Source organism: Kogia breviceps, chromosome 4 (assembly GCF_026419965.1).
Source record: "Kogia breviceps isolate mKogBre1 chromosome 4, mKogBre1 haplotype 1, whole genome shotgun sequence".
Taxonomy (NCBI): domain Eukaryota; kingdom Metazoa; phylum Chordata; class Mammalia; order Artiodactyla; family Physeteridae; genus Kogia; species Kogia breviceps.
The window spans coordinates 178,766,482-178,786,615 of record NC_081313.1 but is presented as its reverse complement, the minus strand read 5'-3'; the positions used below and the strand labels follow the sequence as shown (position 1 = coordinate 178,786,615).

The window sequence follows — 20,134 nt, the reverse complement described above, 5'->3', positions numbered from 1 at the left end:
TGGCGCACGGGCTTAGTTGCTCCGCAGCATGTGGGATCCTCCCGGACCGGGGTACGAACCCGTGTCCCCTGCATCGGCAGGCGGATTCTCAGCCACTGCGCCACCTGGGAAGCCCCTAACACTATTTATTGAAAAGACTATTCTTTCCCCCACTGTGTAGTCTTGGTGCTAGGTGGGATCCTGAATAATAATAGTGTTAATAATAATTGTTGTTACTGTTTTAAATAGGTATCTCTTTTAGGGCAGTTTCAGATTCACAGCACAATCGAGAGAAGGGTACAGGGAGTCCCCATACGTGCTTTGCTCCCCTACACCCTCAGCTGCGCTCTCTGTCAGCATTCCCACCAGAGCCGTGCGTTTGCTACGTTGCTGCCTTGTCGGTGCATTTGTTACATTGAGTCCCTCGTCTGGGACTCTGATCCCAGGGTCCGTAGTTGACATTCAGGTTCACTCTTGGTGTCATGCCTTCTATGGCCTTGGACCAGTGTATAATGGCAAGTATCCGCCACTGTGGTGTCACACAGAATAGTGTCACTGCCCTAAAAAGCCTCTGTGCTCTGGCTCTTCATCACTCCACTTCCCCCAAAGCCCTGGCAGCCACTGATCTTTTTACTGTCTCCATAGTTTTGCCTTTTTCCAGAATGTCTTATAATTGGAATCATACAGTGTATAATCTTTCCAAACTGGCTTTTTCCACTTAGTTGTATGTAACATCTTATGGAAAAACCCGAACGAACTTTTTGGCCAACCCAATATTTACGGGTCCTCCGTGTCTTGTCATGGCTTGACAGCGCATGTCTTTTTAGATCTGAATAACATTCCATTGTTGGGATATATCATGGTTTATCTAACCGTTCACCTACTGAAGGATATCTTGGTTGCTTCCAAGATTGGGCAGTTACGAATAAGGCTGCTGTAAACGGCCCTTGCAGATTTTTGTGTGGACATAAGTTTTCGTTCGACTCCTTTGGGTAAATACCAAGGAGCGTAATTGCCGCAGTGTATGGTAAGAGTACGTTTAGTTTTGTAACCTGCCTTCCGGAGTGGCTGGAGCATTCTGCATTCCCACCAGCAATGAATGAGCGTTCCTGTTGCTCCACCTCCTCGCCAGCGTTTGGCGTTGTCAGTGTTCTGGATTTTGGCCGTTCTTATCTGTGTGTGGTGGCACCTCATTGTGGTTTCGATATGCATTTCCCTGATGATGTGGAGCATCTTTTCGTGTGCTGATTTACCAGCAGTGTATCTTCTTGGGTGAAGTGTCTCTTCAGGTCTTTGGCCCAGTTTTTATGTGGATTATTTGCTTTCTCATTGTTGAGTTTTAAGAGTTCTTTGTATATTTTGGATAACAGTTGTTTATGTTTTACAAATATTTTCTCCAAGTCTGTGGCTTTTGTTCTCATTCTCTTGAGGACCCAAAATTTTGTTTTTATTTTTAAATTTTTTAATTTGTGTGTGTGTGTGTGTGGGGGGGGGGTGTGTGTGGGTGTGGTACGCGGGCCTCTCACTGCTGTGGCCTCTCCCGTTGCAGAGCACAGGCTCCGGACGCGCAGGCTCAGCGGCCATGGCTCACGGGCCCAGCCGCTCCGCGGCACGTGGGATCCTCCCGGACCCGGGCACGAACCCGTGTCCCCTGCATCGGCAGGCGGACCCCCAACCACTGCGCCACCAGGGAAGCCCCAAAATTTTGTTTTTAAATAAAAATTCAAAAATTGGAGGCTTGTCCCTTGAGAACCTCTGGGTTTGCTCTGAGGTGCTGCTGACGTTTGTAGTGATGGCCCCTCAGAGGGCTCCGAGGCCCGGTGCAGGCTCAGCGGGGCCGAGGCAGAGCTCGGTGGGTGAGCCTGCCCTGGGTTCTGGACGAGGATTGGGGGCTTTGGCGCCATGTGTGTGCCGTTCCTGACCTAGTACAACAGTCTCCTTGTGCTGAGGGGAAACTGAGGCCTGGAGCAGAGAGTGACTTGGCCCGTGATGAGTTGTTGCCCAGCTGAGTCTAGACCCCGGCTCCCCTGTCCGTGTGGGCTGGATGGGGGCGGGTGGCAGGTGACAGGACTTTGGGGAGGTGACTGGTTGCTGGTGCCGCCAGTCTCGGGCATCTTCCTCTTGAGGCGGCCCTGGGCTTCTCATGCTCGCGATCGCGATGGGGGTCTGATCGTGGCCCTCCTCCGTGTCCTGGGCTCTGGCCACAGCTCACCTTGCGAAGGCCGACCTGCCAAGTCGGGCCTAAAACGTGGACGCGGCGGGTGGCACTGGGTGGATCTGGGGCATGAAGGAACGCTGCCGTGCACTCAGCATCTCGGCAGCCCCGAGGCTTCCCCGGGGGCTGGAAGTCAATGAAAGCATGTTTTACAAGCTCTTATGACAAGACGGGGTTTGTTTGCTTGTGGCGTTAGGAATAGATGAGCCTGGTGGGTGGGGATCCCTCCCTCGTTTTCCTGGCTCTGAGTGCCGCGCCCGTCTCTGCGGTGGGAAGGTGCGGGAAGGCCTGTCTGGCACGTTGCTGGGAGCCCCGCTCTGCATGGTCTTCCTCCTTCTGTCTCACTGACTTCAAGGCACGTGAATTATTCACCACCAACTGTGGCCGCAGCGTGGCCTTCCCCGCCCGTGATTCACGCACGGCTCGACGTGGGATCCAGGGGAAGCCTCGCCCGACCTCCTGGCCCGGGGCAGGGGGCCTGGGACTGTGGGGTGCGCGCAGCCCAGGGTGGGTTTTGGACCCTGGGGTGGGCGAGGCTCGGCAGCCGTCAGGTGTGGGGCAGGATGCTGTCTGGGCCCTGGGCAGGGGTCACGCCGCGGCCCGGGCTCGGAGGGAATGACGCAGGTGTCTCACTGCCGGCGTCTGAGGGCGAGTGACGGTGGGGCAGGCTGGGTGGCCGGCAGGCTGACCGTGTGCTCGCCGCCATGCAGGACGTGGCCCAGTGGAACATCGGGAACCTGCGGACCATCCTGGACATGGTGGAGCGCGAGTGCGGCACCATCATCGAGGGCGTCAACACCCCCTACCTGTACTTCGGCATGTGGAAGACCACCTTCGCCTGGCACACGGAGGACATGGACCTGTATAGCATCAACTACCTGCACTTCGGGGAGCCCAAGTCCTGGTGAGGGGCGGCCGCAGCCCCGCCGGGCCGCTGCTGAGGGAGGCGGGGATGCCCGATGGGCGGGGGTGGTGGGGGGAGGCCTTGCACACGGTTCCCGGGGCTGCACCTGGGGCTGTCGGGCAGAAGTCGGGGTCAGGGGCTCCGCCGGCCCAGCCCACGCTAGGTGAGGGCGTGCACGCCCCCCGGAAACGTGCTGCCAGATCCCCGGAGCTTGTGGTTTGCACTCAGAGCACCTTACTCTGAACATGGCTGCTGCCAGGCTTCCGGTAGTGCTTCCCAGGGCCGCGCTGTGCTGGGGGCCTTGGGGCCGCGGGCCTGGGGAGCGGGCGGCCTTGTGCCCGAGCCTCCCCTCGCCTCCCTCTTGGCCTCCAGATTGGGGGGTGGGGTTAGCTGTTTGCAGAGTGTGGGCGGGCATGCCGGGCCCTGCAGGGCACTCTGTGAGCAACGGGCCCCCCAGGCTGGGTCAGATTGCCAGCGCGGTCGTGTTCAGGAATCTCCCAGCTGAGCACTCCCCTGACACGCAGCCTCTGCCGGGGGGCCGGCAGGAGGCCATCTTTGTTCGCTGTGTTTCCAGCGGAGACTTCTGAGCTGGGGGCTTCGCATCGCCCTGCCTCTCCCCAGCTGTTAGAAGGTTCTGTTGTCACAATAATCATCGCGGCTCGGGGGAGCAGGAGGGGAAGCAGGAGCTGGGGAGCAGAGAGAGGCGCTCAGGAGCTCAGCCAGTGAACCCTCACCTTTGTATTGGGGGGGCCACCCAGCAGGGACCCAGGCGGACCCTGGCCAAGGCGCCCCTGCCTTGTCCCAACAGAGAGCTGAGCCCCACGTGGCTGAGCCTGTGCCTGCCGGCCTGGGGGAGGGCCCCCTACCCCCTTAAGTCAACAGGGACATTCTGGGGCCCTGTGCTGAGGGGCGGGAGCAGGCCCTCGGAGGAGCGGACCCAGGTGGGAAGCCAGGTCTCCCTGTCGGCCATCGGCCGTGTGACCACCCTCTCCTCGCCTCTGCCGGGGACCGAGTGAAGCCCCTGCCTGCCCCGCTGTCTGGCAGCGGTTCCCGCTCAGATGGGCAGGGAAGGCTGGGGACACGTGTGAGTTTCCCGGGGCTGCTGTAACAAAGGACTGCAGATCTGGTGGCTTTAACTCAGCTCACATTTGTTCTCTGACAGTTCTGGAGCCAGGAGGCTGACTCTGCCTCACGGGGCTAAATCCAGGTGTGGGCGGGGCTGGTCTCTCCGCAGGCCAGGTCTCTGGCCTGTCGTGGTGCTGCTTTGTGCGTTTGCTGGGATCCTGTTACAATTCCATGGGCTTCCTGTTTTCAATCCACTCCTCTCCTTTTGTGGCCTTCTGTGGCTTTACGTGAGCCCTTGATCATGGGAAGGTATTTGCCTTTGGGGAAAGATTTGGAGAGAGATTGATGTGTTTGGTGATGGTGGTTGAACACAGGCCTGAGCCTCACGCCTGCAGTGTGGTCCTGTGCACCGAGTGGAGGGCTTTCCTGGTCAGGGTGCTGTCCCCGAGCTGCCTAGGGGGCCTCAGCGACTGCGTGGCCGCCCCGTCCCCCCGACTCCCCACGGCAAGGCTGGGCCAGGACTGCACGGAGGCCCCAGTCCAGACCTGGCGGGAGAGGCCCTTGCTCTGCGCCAGGCCCACACCTGCGTGGTGCAGTGGACCTGCCCCTTCCCTGGGGGCTCTGCCCGCCGCTCCGCACAGCAACATCCTCCCCGTGGGCCTGGCGGGCTGAGTGCAGGTGAGCGGCCTTCGGGCTCCCCGTGCATGTAGATCCGCGGGCTGGGGCTGCATGGGTGCGTGTGTGTGTGTGTGTGTGTGTGTCCGTGTGTGTGTGTCCGTCCGTGTGTGTCCAACGGGGTGTGTGAGTGTATGTTTCTGTGAGTATGTGTGTGTGTGTTTGTGTGTATATTTGTGTTTGTGAGTGTGTATATGCGTATACACATGAGTGTGTCAGTGTATATGAGTGTGTGTATGTGTGAGTGTATACACGTGTGTGTCAGTGAGAGTATGCATATGAGCGTGTGTATATGTGTCTCAGGTACCTATGTGTGTGTATGTGAGTGTGTTTGTTGGGTATCTGTGTGTGTATGTTTGTCAGGTACCTATACGTCTGTATTGTGTATGTAAGTCTGTGTATATGTGTGGATCAGGTACCAATGTGCGACGAGTGTCAGCTATCTGTGTGTGTGTGTGTGTGTGTGTGTGTGCGTGTGCGCGCGCGCGCGGGCATGCGCGCACGGCTGGGCCCAGCTCGCCGGCCTGGGCTGTGTCTCATGGGGGTGGGGGTGGTGGCGGGAGGGACGTCCGCCCGGGTCTCTGAGTGGCCGTGTCCCAGTCCTGCCGCAGCGTGGCTCCCCCGAAGGCCGCTAGATGGCGCTCCCGCCCTTCCCTCTGGCTTGGCTCTGTGCGCTGCTGGAAATTTCCCAGGTTCTTTCATCCTTTTATGGACTCCTCGGACTGGCAGTGGCAGTGATATTCGGAAGGCCCCCTGGAAACAGCAGCAGGAGGAGAGGGAGCCTCTGCCCTTGGGCGGTGGGAACTCAGCCCTGGGTTTGGTCAGGGTCTCCCAGCCAGAGGGGTCTGAAGGGGAGAAAACCCACCTTTTCCTTAAAAAAAAAAAAAAAAAAGAAAGAAAGAAAGAAAAAAGAAAAAGTAAGCAAGCAGCTGCTGCTGGGTCCCCGCACTTGCTGGGCAAGGAAGGTTGAGCTTTCAGACGCAGGCCTGCCTGGGGATGGGGAGGCCTCGGGAGACTGGAGCCCTAGTGTGTTCTCTGGGGACACGTGGCCTGGGGGCGCAGAGAGGAGTGAGCGGCTGGGGGCCTCTGAGAAGCGGCTGGGATCGAGGGTGATAGAAGTGGGACTGGGTTTGAGGAATGTCTCCCAGAGAGAGGATGCTGGGAACATGAGGGCCAGCGGCCCCCAGGTGACAGGGCTGGCCCCTTGCTCCCCTCGCTTGCCTGTCCCCCAGGACAGCACCCCAGCCCCCTGAGCTGCACCCCTGGTTTGCTCGGGTGGCCCCCGCTGTCCACCCACCGCCCGCCTCCCGCTGCCCCACAGCAGGGGTGTCCTTCCCTTACGGGAAGAACATTCCGGAAGGCACTTGACCTGGATCTCGGTTTCTGGTCCTGAAGGGGTGGGATTGCACGTGGGTGTCCCTCATGCTGCCCAGTGAGGCCGCAGGGGCTCCGCGCCACCTGCCCTGTTGTCCCACCCCCAGTGCCCAGCCAGCTCAGCTGAGACACCGTGCTGGAGCCCTTCCTGCTCTCTCCCCGGGACTGGGGTGGGGACCCCAGATGTTGGCAGGACGCCCCATACTCGTCCTTCAGAGTGACCACGTGCTGGCCATGCTTGAGGTTGGTGTCAGCCTCTCCCTGCTAGACTCGGACCCCATGGGGGCAGGGCCCTCGGTGTCCCTCCCCCCAACACAATGTCCCCATCCCCAGCAGGGGCCTGGCACGGGGCGGGGATGGACGCTGTCAGGAGACCAGGGTTCTGGGAGCACAGCGACCCCATAGCCCCCGGGAGCCCCCGTGCATGGAGGTTTACGTCGTGTGGAGACCGCACTCCCTCTTGGGTCAACGTGGACCTCCGCAGGGGTGAGGTGTGGGGGCTGGTGAGGTGCCTTCTTGCCCCTGGGCTGGGGGTGCAGGGGGCCACTCAGGATCCCCTGGAAGGTGGTGCCCCTGCTCCCTGCCTTCCGCTGGGCCCTGTGGGGCGGGGTTCTCTGGCAGATCCGTTCCCACGTCTGTCTCCCGCATCACACCGTGCTCTTGCGTCTGCAGTAGCTTGATCGCAACCGTTTCAGGGTATTTCAGTAGCACTTTTTTTTTTGAAAGTGTCAACTTACTCAGGTTTACGGCGTCTTCTGGAGCCTTTCTGGGTCTGTTGCTACTTTGGTGGTGTGATTTGTGTGTCAGAGTGACGCGCACAGCCTGGTGTCGATAAAAGCGTGGAATTTGCTCCAAAAGGCCGGCATTGTGCGGCGCTCTCTGGCAGCGAGGCTAAGAATATCCGCAGCACGTGAGCGCTTCAGATCCCTTTAGAGACGGGGATTTAAAATAGACCCAGCCTTGCAGCGGCCGGGACAGTTGGTCATCGAGGCCAGGAGGTCGTGGGCCTGGGGGGGCAGGCAGAGCAGCTCCGCCTGGTTCAGGGTGCCCCCTCCTGGAGGGCTGGGCCTGGGTGCAGGGCCCCGGGCTCAGCATCCAGAGGACCCCCAGGAGCCCGTGGGTGGCGCTGGGTCAGCCGGTCCCGGGGCTGCTCCGTCTGCCGGGCCTCCCTGGATACCCACCCCTGGTACGGCCCCTCTGGGTCCCTGTGGGCAGCACGTCACCAGGAACTGTATCCGTAGATGAGTGTGTGACACACCCACCCGGGGTCGTTTCACGCTGTTGCCCAGACGCAGGGCTCCATATCCACACGCAGCAACTGCCGTGTGCCCACAGGCGGGTGGGTGGAGGACGTGCCACCAGAGGGCCCCAGGACGGGACAGACAGCGTTCTCCGCGGGGATTGTCTGGGCCGTGACCTTGGCCATTGGGCAGGTCCTGCGGTTGGTTTTCTCTCGGCTTCCCTCCCGCCCTCTGGCTTCTGTTGGCCTGGGTGTCAGGTGCCCCAAGGCGGGGGCCGGGGAGAGGGCCTCTTGGATTGTGCCCCCACAAAGGGCACAGAGCCCCCCTGGCTCGTAGACGGGCCTGGGGTGTGATGGGCGGGTCCCTGAGGGCAGTCGGTAGAGGGGCTGCTGGTGAGGGGGCCGGGGAGCCTTTCCCGGAGCTTCGCTCCCTCCCTGACCTTTAAGAAGCCTGAGCGCCGCACAGGGTGCGTTGAGAATTTCTCCTTTTGACTCCATCGCACCTACAGTTTTTCTTCGGCATTTCACTCAGGGACTTTCACAGGAGAGGGAACGGGCAGCCTTTCTTTTGCTGCCAGGAAACTTGACACCCAGCAGGCAGTCATCTCGGCCTATACTTGGTACTCCGGAGGTGTGCCTGCACGTGTGTGAGTGTGTGTGCATGCGTGGGCATGGTTGTGTGTGTGTGTGTGTGTGTGTGCGCACGTGCACGTTTGAGGGCATGTGCTCCCTGCCGTGGGGCACAGGAGGGGCGTGAGCTGGTGTGCAGATGTGGCCCAGCTCCTGTGTTTCCTGCTCTCTCTCTGGCTGCAGCTTGGGAGAGAGGCTGGACGTGCTGGGCTCAGGATTCAGGGGTCTGTTGCTCCTTCGGGCGCGGGGTGGGGCTGCTGGGCTGCTCCCTTCCCCCTTGACGGGCGCCCTCCCGGCCCCTCGGGACCTCCCTGCAGGCCCACCCCAGGCGGCTTCAGCCCATTGCCCAGACGTGCTCCCTGCGGGCGATGATTAATCACCCCAGTGAGCCCTAGGGGACAGGCGCCTCCTGGCCGCAGGCTCCCTGGCTCTGGCTACAGGTGACACTGCTGGACCACAATGCCAGGCGGCCGCCAGGGCCTCTGCTTTGTCCCTGGTGGCAGAATTGGGAATTCTGGTGATTGATGGAGCCGAGCAAAGCAACCGGAGGCAGCAGCTCCGAAGGCCCGTGGTGGAGAGCGCTGGTGACTCCCGGAGGAGGTCCCTGGGTGACCTCGTGGCTTCTGAGAGCCTGGCACGGCGGGCAGCAGGGGCCATTCATTCCCTGACTCGGGCACGGCCCTGCCTTGCCCCACGGTGGCGGGAGGGCTGGCTGGGCACCATCTGGAGTGGAGATTGGTAGGAGTGTGATGACTGCACAGATTGGCTTTGGTAACTTAGCTTCCCAGCACTGCGCCCCGTCCCCGTACAGGATGCCAGAGCGAGATAGAGGCACTGCCTCCTTTCCTCCTGGGTCTCTGGGGAGAGAGGCGCCACAGCTCAGCCAAGCAGCTTTGCTCAGCAGCTCTATATGGCCGCAGCACCTGGGGGGCCAGGGCAACAGAGGCACCGGGGTGATGCAGGGAGGCTCGGTGTGTACCTTGTAAACACGCGGGGGAAACCAGCAGGCTCCTCCTTCCTCTGCCCTACCTCCTGGGCTGCGGTGACCAGAAATCCAGCAACAAAAAGAATGTTTTTGAGCAGAGAGCTCTGTTTATTAAAAGACAACAGATAAGGTGGCAGGGTCGTGCTGTCCAAGGCCCTGAGCTTTCTTGAGTCTGTTTGTGGAGACACGGGACCCAGCAGCCCTGGCTGAGCCTGTCCTCAGTCCATGCAGCCTTGCCTGAAGCTGCACGTCGGAGGCTTTATGATGGGGGGGGGGGGGGTCGCGTCTCTGCAGAAGGGTCCTCATTCTGAGAGAAGATGGCTGTGGTCCTAAACAGCACGACCGACCGAGGCCCGTCTTCCCGGCTCGTGGGTCCTTGGTCCGGAGCTCGCTGTGCACTCCCTGTGTGACGCAAAGGGCTGTGGGCAGCAGGGGGCGTCTTCTCCGTCACCTCTTTTGACAGTGGCTCTGGCCACAGCCGCAGGCCTGGTTGTCGTTTATTCCCTGTGTGCCTGACCCGTGTGCCCACTGCCTCCTTCCAAGGTGCACGGTGACCTTGGCGTTAGGGTGACCAGTGTGACTTTCCTGGCTTCGGAGCCGAAAGTCTCGCGTCCTAGAAACCCTCTCAGACCCGGGGGGACCTCGGTACTTGGTCACCCCAGAGTGTGCACGCGTGTGCACTCGGGTTGCGTGTGTGGCAGCACGCATGCATGCATCTAGTCAGGAAAGGACAGTGTGTCTCCTCACTCAGGCAGTTCGTGAGTCTAGCCTCCAGGGTTCCACTCGCCACCCCCGGGGACCATGCCCAGAAGACTGGAGACCCGGCGTTCTGCGGGGTGACCGAGAGCCCCTGCTGGAGCTGTCGCTTCCAGCTGGGCTTTGCAGCTGCGCACACACCCTGGGGCTCAGCAGCACGGGGACGCTGGCGCAGCGCTGGGAGAAGTGGTTTAGCACGTGCCCAGGAGGGCCTGCGCACCCGGGGGCTTATGGGAAGCACAGCCGTGTTACTAACCCCCCACCCCGGTACCCCTCCCCGCCCTCCTCGTAGAGCCCGCGGTCTGCTCTTGTCGGGACCACACTGTCGTCCCCGATGCCAACAGCCCAGCCTTTCTGCTTGTCAGGATTGTGCCGGAAATGTGAAACCGGAAGCTGGCTTTGGCATTTGAAAATTAACTCCTGATGCTGGAGTCTCAAATTGGGGCGTCATGTCATCAGGCTGTGAGGGTAGGATTGCATCATTAATTAACCTGGCGGGTGCGACAACGGGCAACTTCAGAGGATCTTTGTGCAGCGTGACACGGCATGGTTTGAATCACAGATCAGCCCAGACGTCTGACTGCTTCTTGCAAGCCTCGCCCGCACTGAACTCAGTAGCCTGGTGCTGCCCCAGCAAAGCCGGACAGCTGCGTCAGGTGACAGCCTGTGCTGCGTGCCGCTCGGGGCAGATCCTGGACCTGGGGATCCCAGTGCTCCCCCAGGGGCTCCCGCTCACCGGGCAGTGGGGTCCGTTCCCGCAGGCTGCCTCCTTGCATCTCGCAGTGCTGGCGGGGACGGGCGCAGTTGGTGTTTGTTCGGGGAAAGCAGAGTGACTTTAACATCACGCTCGGCAGCGGAAGGTCAGCCTTCTGCGAAGGAAAATCTCACCATATGCTCTCCTCCAGAGCCGATGGGGCTGTGAGTGGGGGCGTCTGCCGATATTCCCCATGATCTGGTGCCTTGCCGTGAGCCCGGGCAGCCGGGCAGCAGCACAGCGGATGGATTTGGAAATTGGCTTCTTGGTGGGCAGGTGGGCAGGGGTGGGAGGGTTCATGACGGAGGGTGCCCGCTGCAGACGGTCCACTGTTTCCTTGTTCCTTCTGTGTTTGTCACAGGCTGGTCTGTTTATCCACTGTTCTGGTGGTGTACTCTCTCTCTTTTTGAAAGAGTTTATTCTTCAGAACTGTTTTAGATTTTACAGCAAAACTGAGAAGACAGTACAGAGTTCCCATGCACCCCCACACCCAGCCTCCTTATTAGTTTACATGAGGCGGGTACGTTTGTTGCAGTCAGTGAACCTTATGGGTACCTTCTCGTTGACTAGGGTCCTGCTTCATTCAGTTTGCCTTGTTTGTCCCTGGTGTCCCCTTCTGTCCCAGGACCCCGTCTGGGACCCCTGTGACATTCAGGTGTCTCGTCTCCTCAGGCTCCTCTGGGCTGTGATGGTTCCTCAGACTTTCCTTGTTCTTTTTAATTTTTTAAAATTTATTTTATTGAAGTGTGGTTGATTTACAATGTTGTGTTGATTTCTGCTGTACAGCAGAGTGATTCAGTTATACATATATATGTTCTTTCTCATATTCGTTTCCATTGTGGTGTATCACAGGGTACTGAATACAGTTCTCTGTGCTGTACAGTAGGACCTTGTTGTTTATCCATCCTATATGTAATAGCTTGCAACTGCTAACCCCAAACTCCCAATCTTTCCCTCCCCACCCCCCACCCCCCACCCCGGCAGCCACCAGTCTGTTCTCTATGTCTGTGAGTCTGTTTTTGTTTCACAGATCAGTTCATTTGTCTTGTATTTTAGATTCCACATATAAGTGATAGCATATGGTATGTCTTTCTCTTTCTGACTTACTTGGTATGATAATGTCTAGTTGCTTCCATGTTGCTGAAAATGACATTATTTCATTCTTTTGTATGGCTGAGTAATATTCCGTTGTGTATATGTACCACGTCTTCTTTATCCATTCATCTGTCGATGGATATTCAGATTGTTTCCATGTCCCGGCTATTGTGAACAGTGCTGCTGTGAGCATAGGGGTGCATGGATCTTTTTTAATTAGAGTTTTCTCTGGATATACGCCCAGGAGTGGGATGGCAGGATCATATGGTAGCTCTACTTTTAGTTTTTTGAGGAACCTCCATACTGTTTTCCATAGTGACTGCACCAGTTTACATTCCCACCAACTGTGTAGGAGGGTCCCCAGACTTGCCTTGTTCTCGAAGCCCTTGACGGGTTTGAGGAGGACTGTGGCCAGAGATTTTGTAGAATCTCCCTCGGTGGGAACTTGTCTGGTGTTTTTCTCATGGTTACACTGGGGCGCTGGGTGCTGGGAGGAGGGCCACCTGTGAAGGGCCGTCTCACCCTTCCCCTCGGGGTGGCTGCCGTCCACGTGACTCATCACTGCTGGGTGTCGACCTCGGTCCCCTGGCTGAGGTCGTGCTGCTCAGGTGTCTCTACTGGAAAGTCACACCTCCCCCCTTTCCGTACTGTCCTCTTTAGAGTGTACTCTTTCTTTCTTTCTTTCTTTTTTAATACTTCAAATTTCGGAAAAGGAAAGAGAATAATTAACAGAACAGCCTCGTGCCCAGTACCCAAATTGGACAGATGTGGACGATCTGGCGTCCTCCTGTCAGATAGTTTTGTTTTTTGGTTTTTGTTTTTTTGGCAGTACACGGGCCTCTCACTGCTGTGGCCTCTCCCGTTGCGGAGCACAGGCTCCGGACGCGCAGGCTCAGCGGCCATGGCTCACGGGCCCAGCCGCTCTGTGTCATGGGGTATCCTCCTGGACCGGGGCACGAACCCGCGTCCCCTGCATCGGCAGGTGGACTCTCAACCACTGCGCCACCAGGGAAGCCCTGTCAGATAGTTTTGATCTCATTGCTCCTCCCTCCAGCTGGGCAGTCTTAGTTCTCCACAACTGCATAGCTGATCCCGTAGACAGACGGCTTGAGGTGACTGGCTCTCAGCGCCCAGGCCTGGGCCTGCCGGGGCCTCGGTTTAGGGCCTCAGAGGCAGAATCGAGTGTCGGCGGGACGGACCCCTCCCTGGGTCTCTGGGGAAGGTCCATTTGGTACCGAGGGTCCCCTCACACTTGGCCCCTCTGACTTAGGGACCGATGCCTTTCCAGGGCCCACCAGGTTAGATCAGGCCCACCCAAGGTAACCTCCCAATTATAGGATCTGCTGACTTAGGGCCTTAATTATAACAGCCAAATTCCCTCCCGGCAGCACCGAGAGGGATGTTGGAATGACCGAGAACAGGGATGTGAGCCTCAGGGGCACCTGAGGACTATGTCTGTCATGGTGTGTTCCCTTTTCGGTACATGTTTTTATCCTAAGATGTTACGTGGTACAGAAAGATACGTGAAATATTATACTTGGTCGAAAGATGGATACATACATACAGTCATACAGCGTTGACTCCCCAGTCAACGCTGCTGGGAAATGAACCCCCTTGTTCTCTGTCCTGGGCCGTTTTCTTTGTGTGTCTGTGTCCCTGGGAGACGTGGCTGAGTGCTGGCTGAGTTTGAACCCCACGCACACGGACTGATTTGTCTCTTGCGTTTCTGCTCTGTCTGCGAGGAGGATTCGTTCCCGCCGCGTGTGGTGATAGTTTATCCATTTTCATGCTGCAGCGTTTTCTGTTGTGTGACCGCGCCTCCACCTGGTTATCTGTTCCACTGTTGGTGGAGATTTGGGCTGTATCCAGTTTGGGGCTGGGGCAGATGTCGTGTCATCTTCTACCTGCTGCTCGTGTGAGAATCTGTCACTGTACGTGACAGTGTGACAACGTGAGAAGACATAGTGGTAGCAGTGGCCGCGTTCCGATGCTTCTGTGTGCCAGGCTCTGCTGGGAGTGACTCCTGGTCTCACGCACTGCCCCACGCCGTCCTCCTTCACACGTGGGACCGGATTGGCGAGACTGCGGTTTGAGACCGCAGAGCTGGGGAGTGGTAGGGCTGGGCCCGGGCTTCGGGTGCGAGCCCGCATTCCTAACCGCTGCTCCGCCCTGCCCCTCCGAGTGTCCTCCTGCGAATCAGAAGCGGGGGCGGGTTCTGGGAGTGCGTGCCCGGGCAGGCGCCCCCCCGTGGGGACAGGGGGCGTCCCAGTTGGGAAAGGTGGCCTGAGCTTGCAGGCGTGGGAGAGGGTGGACCCTTTTCCTAGAGTCCCCAAAACGTCACTGAACGAAGCCCTGCTGAGCTGAAATCAAAGCCGGCAGGTTCTTGTGGGAGATGGAGGAGATGCTGCAGAAACCCAGGGACCCAGGCTACCAGAGGCTCTGCCACCTTCAGCGCACGGCTTCTGAGGTCACCCTGGGCATAGGCGTCCAGGTGGGGCAGGGGGAGGCTGTGTTCCTGAAACTCTGATGGGCGGGCCAGGGAGGCAGGCCCGTGGCTTCTGCCCACATCTCATTGGCCAGCGCCAGGTCACGTGGCCACACCTTCCAGCACGGGAGCCTAGGAAACATAGTCTGACTGCGTGTACGGAGGTAGGGGGCTGGAAAGGGGCAGGTGAGCCCTAGCTCTGCTACCGTGCTTGTGCTGGATGAAGGTGGCTTCAGGGTTGTAGAAGGAGATGGGTCAGCTCAAACCCTGGCCAAGTGCCCGCTCTGGACCCAGCGTGAACCACTCCAGGGCAGACACCGTGTGTCAGGGCAGGAGCTTGTGGTGTGCCCCCCGACTCCCCCCCGAGTGGGCATGGAGGGCCAGGTGGGTGGCACGCGGCAGCGGAACACCCGAGATGGAGGCAGGGAAGGCGCTGGGCTGAGACCTGTGGGAGGAGAGGCAGCAGGGCAGCCCGTGGAGGGGCTCAGCTGGAGGGCAGGTGGCCAGGCCAGTCGCAGGGAGGCGCGAGTTACTCCACCGTTCCAGGGGCATGTTAGCCGCGAGAGGGAAGGTCCAGGGCATGGGTGTGGGAGCCCTGGGCAGGCAGGTCGGGGTAGCCCTTGCTTCCTGGGCAGGCCGGCCTGCCTCTGTGGGCACAGTCATCTCCTGTCTGTGTGTTACTCGTGGCCGCAGGCGTGGCTGGCCCGTCACACAGCCTGCTGGCTTGGTCTGGCAGGAGCAGATGGCCCTTCATTTTGGAGTCTTTTGTTCAAAGTGGGCGCTTTGGGGTTGGAACGATATAGCGCTGTGCTGGCTCAGGCCGCTTGTGAGACCGCAGGACTTTTGCTTTAGGGCAGCAGGAGCCAAACCAGCCCACCCGGCGTTCCTGGCTCCAGTCTGGAGCGCCAGGCCAGTCGCCAGAATCCTTCCCCATCCCGCCACTCTAAGAAACCGTCAGTTCTTCTGAGAGAAGCGGCTTCGGCGGGCATTGTTCCCGTCTTGAGGTCCTCCCACTGGCTGTGTTTGGATGAGGGGCTGCTTGAAGCGTCGGGGGTCTGTGGCCGATGCTGTCCTGGCCTGGAGTCACTCACCCTCCCCATCCGTTCTGTGGATTCCTGCTCTGTGTGCAGCGTCTGGTTTCCGTGGCAGATCTTTCCCATATTGGAGAGGTTGCTGTCGGCCGATTTCAGCTCCCCAGAAGGGAGATTCCTGCAGATCTGTGAGTTGAGGGAGTCTTTGTTAGCTTTGCTTCAAAATCTGGCTAAGGGTGTGTTTTCCCCTCGCGTGGGCCCAGCAGAGGGAGCTGGGGAGCGGGGACCAGCAGGCTCATGGCCGGGATGAGGCGTGCTGGAGGCCCTCTTTCAGCAGCTCCCCTCGGCTTGGTCTCCTTGCTCTCCCCTGCTTAACCCTCCTCAAAGCACCAGGGCCCAGAGCCACCCCGAGAGTGACCCCGAGAGCCCTGTGCCCTTCACCTTCTGGGCAGTCAGCCGAGACCCTGATGGTCTTCCACGCGGAGACTGGAACTGCTGGTCACGGGACCTGCTTGTAAAGATACCGTCACCTGAATGCTCTCCAGAGCCAGTCCCGTAGCGAAGGGGGCAAGTCACGGTCACCCAGGGCCGCCTCTGGTGGGGCAGGGAGAGTTCCGGGCCTGTCCTCCCAGTCGCCGGGGGCCTCCACTGTCAACGTGTGTCCAAGCGAGGTTCGGCGGCCTCACGCATCTGTGGGTGTGCCTGCTGATGAGCACAAAAGCACCGAGCACGCGGGAAGTGATTTAGCGGGCCCGGCGCCTCCCCGCATTGAAGCTGCCCGGCTCTCTCAGCCCGAGCGAGGGCAGACCTGGACTCCCAGCCACCCTCCCCGGCTCCCCGCAGCTAGCCCCCAAAGCCCGGCGTGGCCCGTACTGTTTCTGCTCGTGCACTCTCAGCGGACCACCCTCTGTTCTTTCCTATTCCCGCCCTCCTGTGTGTTTCAGCAGAAATAAATCGGGGGTGGGGGTGGGGGCATAAACAGGCCGTGGGCCCTGGGCGAAATGGGAGCTGCCTGCCCATCAGTTTACAGGTGGAAATTGAGGCCAGTTCGACGAGGGGGAGGTAGTGGTGGCTTTACCAGCAGCACCGGGCGCTCACCGGCACTGCATCCCCGCAAATGGACACCCTGCACACACCACCCCCACCCTTCGCTGGCAGCACAAGGCTCTTGCCCAGCTCCCACTAGAGGGTGCGTTGATTGTGTTGATGGGCGCCTGCCTTTAACAAAAAATTTATTCATTTATTTCTTTATTTTTGGCTGCATTGGGTCCTCGTTGCTGTGCGCGGGCTTTCTCTAGTTGCGGCGAGCGGGGGCTACTCTTTGTTGTGGTACACAGGCTTCTCATTGCGGTGGCTTCTCTTGTTGCAGAGCATAGGCTCTAGGCGTTCAGTAGTTGTGGCTCACGGGCTCTAGAGCGCAGGCTCAGTAGTTGTGGCTTGCGGGCTTAGTTGCTCCGCAGCATGTGGGATCTTCCCAGACCGGGGCTCGAACCCGTGTCCCCCGTGTTGGCAGGCGGGTTCCCAACCTCTGTGCCACCAGGGAAGCCCCTGCCTTGCCTTTTAAAACCTCACCTGAGAAGGGCCTCCCACAGCTTCCAAAGCAACGTCAAAACCCAGCCCGTAAGTGACTTGGCATTTTCCGTCCTGTCTATAACAAAAAGAATTCACGGGCCTGAAATAAACCCGGGCCAGGGATCAGGTACCTCCACTTCAGCATTTAATTGCAGCTCAACACCGCTCACCTTGTCAAGTCTGTTCCTTAATTAAAGTGGGCTTATGGGCTCCCGTGAACCGGGGCCTGGAGCTGGGGGGCCTTCAGGATGCTGACCCACTCCGTTTCCCTGGGAACCTCGGGGAGGTGGGGCGGTCTGCGAGCGAGCGAGCGTGGAGACCAGGGCGCGTCCCCCATTCCTCAGCCCCCTGAGAAGCCTGGGCGGCCCCTCTGGCTGCAGAGCACCTGGTCCTGCCAGCAGGCTCGTCCTTTGGCATCCCTGTCAGCCGGCATCCCCATCTGAGATGCCCCATTTTCTCTGAGTGGATGCTCCCTGGACTCTGTTTATCTCTTGCACGTTTCAATAAAAATGTCATTACTTGAAATCATTGACACTGTTGGTGTGAGATACCAAATTCCATCACTTATTGTCCCGTAAAACGATCTATTAACGATAAAACCACCGCAGCTCAATAAGGTTCTATCCTGGAGACAAGCCACCCTGTCTGATGGCTTGGGCTGATCCTATCTCCCCAGCAAGTGTTCGTATCTGTCCAATAAAGGGCCCCGGCACTTGGACAAATGAGGGAGGCGGCACCCCGCGGAACAGCCTCCTCGGAGGGTGAGATGGGATTTCCTGATAGAAACAGGGCAGGCATCCTTTTGCTGTCAGGCAGTTTTAGTCGCTCTCAGGGAGGGAGCCATGCCACCCAGGTCGAGCTCCTTTGTGCAATGGTGGCCAGATGGGGGTGCACAGGGTGGGGGAGATGCGGAGGGGACCCACCCCACCAGGCTGGATTGCTCTCCTGAGTATTTAGGAAAGGGCTCAGTCTCCCCTCCTTCCCGCGGGCCAGGTGCCCTGCAGCCTCCCCTCCCGGGCAAACTGGGCAGGTGACAGCTCTTCTTCCTCCCCTCCCAGTGGGGCAGGGGACTGCGGGGTATCTCGGTGGTCCCAGGGCTGTCTTGCCCGGCCTTTGGACCTGCTCCCTCGTGTTTCAAGGGCGAGCCTGTCTGCTTTTTCTAACATCTTTTATTTCTCCAGCCTGGTACCGGGTGACCACTTGTCCCCCTTTAACCCTGCCGTCAGCGTGACTGTTAGTAGTGCGTCTTTCGCGTTTGAACTGTCACGATGAGGCCTGCTCGTACCTGACAAACTAGTCCTGCCACGTGTGTACCTGGAGTCGCCCGGCGATGTCACGGTCACACCTGTTACCTCCTTTACTGAAAGATGTGGGCAGGGGCAAGGGGGCTTTTTGCTGTACAGGTACGCCTTGTTTTATTGTGCTTCTTAGATGCTTCAGTTTTTACAAATTGAAGGTTTGTGGCAACCCTGCATTGTCAGATGATGGTTAGCACTTTATAGCAGTAAAGCATTTTAAAATTAAGGTATATGCACTATTTTTTTAGACATAATGCTGTTATTGCACACTGTTAGACTATGGTACTGTACAGTACTGTGAACGTAACTTTTTTTATGCACTGGGAAACCAGAAACTTCGTGTGACTAGCTTTATTGTGGTATTCGCTTTATTGCGGTGGTCTGGAACCGAGCCCGCTGCAACTCCCAGGCCTGCCTGTGTGTTTGTTGCCCTGTCCTACTCCAAACAGAGACACCGAGGGGCTGTATCTCCTGGCGGTGTCAGCCTCCCAGAGAGCGCTTCCGTCTCCTGGACCAGACTCTGCGATTCTGTCAGTGGCCAGTGCACGCCCAGGTTTATGTTTGCCTGTGTTTGTGGTGAGGAATTCCTGCCTCTGGACTGCTAGACAAGGGATAGGGTTCACCTTAGTGGGTTTTATAGTCTTCTGTGAATGTCTTTCTGATGCAGAGGAAGCCTGGCTGTCTGTTGGGTTTTTTTTTTTTTTTAATTTTTTTATTTTGCATCCTCGCTGGACTGTTTAGTTCTTAATTCACCAGCTCGTTCTCTTAGTTTTCCCTGGTAGAAGGTTATATTACTTGACATGAAAAAGTTTGTCTCCTCCCTTTTGATTGTTACTCCCCTTATATCTTTTTCTTGACTTATTACACTGGCTAGCGTCTTCAGTGCGCTGCTGTGGATTGCCTTGCCCCCAACTTTCTGGAGTACCTCTCCTGCCTCACCTTGAACCGTGACTGTGGGAAGGTCCCTCCTAATCCTGGATGGTTAAGATTTTTTTTTTAACGTATTTCTTTAAAAAAAATTTTTTTGTTTGTTTTTTAAATTTATTATCTTTGACTGCTTTGGGTCTTCATTGCTGTGCATGGGCTTTCTCTAGTTGCAGCGAACAGGGGCTACTCTTTGTTGTGGTGTGCAGGCTTCTCACCGTGGTGGTTTCTCTTGTTGTGGAGCATGGGCTCTAGGCACACAGGCTTCAGTAGTTGAGGCACGCGGGCTCAGTAGTTGTGGCTCGCAGGCTCAATAGCTGTGGCACACGGGCTTAGTTGCTCCATAGCGTGTAGGATCTTCCTGGACCAGGGCTCAAACCCATGTCCCTTGCATTGGCAGGTGGACTCCCAACCACCACGCCACCAGGGCAGTCCTAAGAATTTTTTATACAGAATAGTTTGGAATTTAATGTAAATGCTGCACGTAAAAGTCACCTGCAGTGCTTGGACGTGTCATGGCTCGTCTCCATGGTGATCACATTAGGGGAGACCGCCTGTGACTGTGCTTCTCTGGGCCCTTTCACTCCTCACTGCGGAGGAGCAGAGCAAGAGGCCGCTCTGGCCCAGCTCATCTCTAACCAGCGCAGAGATGGTACCTGGGCAACTCGGGGGCGAGAGGAAGCCTGCTCTGTGACCAGCTCATTCTGCTTGGCCGCCCAGACCACGGGGCAGCGCGCCAGGACCGTCCCACTGATGCATGGCTAGACAGGGCGTGTGTTTGAGGATTGCAGTAAAAATGGCTTTTCCCTATGCCCAGCACACGGGGCGCTGGGGGCCGCTGGCATTCGGAGCTGCCATGGCCTCCTGGGCCCGTGCAGGCGGCTCACTCGTGCCAGGTGGCCTCCAGCGTGACATGTGGTCTCGGCACTTCCCGTGGACTCTGCCTTCTTGTTTCCGTTGCTGTCATTGTAGCATGTTAAACGGCGAGGGGCCTGTCTGCCCTGGCCTTGTGCAGACTCTGTGAAATTAACTTCCTCACGCTCCAACTCGCGTCGGGCTGAACTGACATTTCCAGAGGGCTCCCGGCTGGACCCCTGCTCTTGGCATGCTCTCCTCGGCAGAGAGGAAGGGCGGGGAGCCGAGCCTCGCGCC

General features: G+C 58.3%; 1 protein-coding gene across 9 annotated transcripts in view; it reads left to right on the top strand.

Moving 5' to 3' along the window:
- Positions 1-20,134, top strand: part of KDM4B (lysine demethylase 4B) — a 143,082-nt gene that overhangs the window by 53,510 nt on the left and 69,438 nt on the right. For all 9 annotated transcript variants that reach the window (XM_059062030.2, XM_059062026.2, XM_067032975.1 and 6 more), the window contains exon 6: positions 2,905-3,098. In XM_059062030.2, the coding sequence (XP_058918013.1) occupies positions 2,905-3,098 (194 nt within the window). The remainder of the gene's footprint in view (positions 1-2,904; positions 3,099-20,134) is intronic.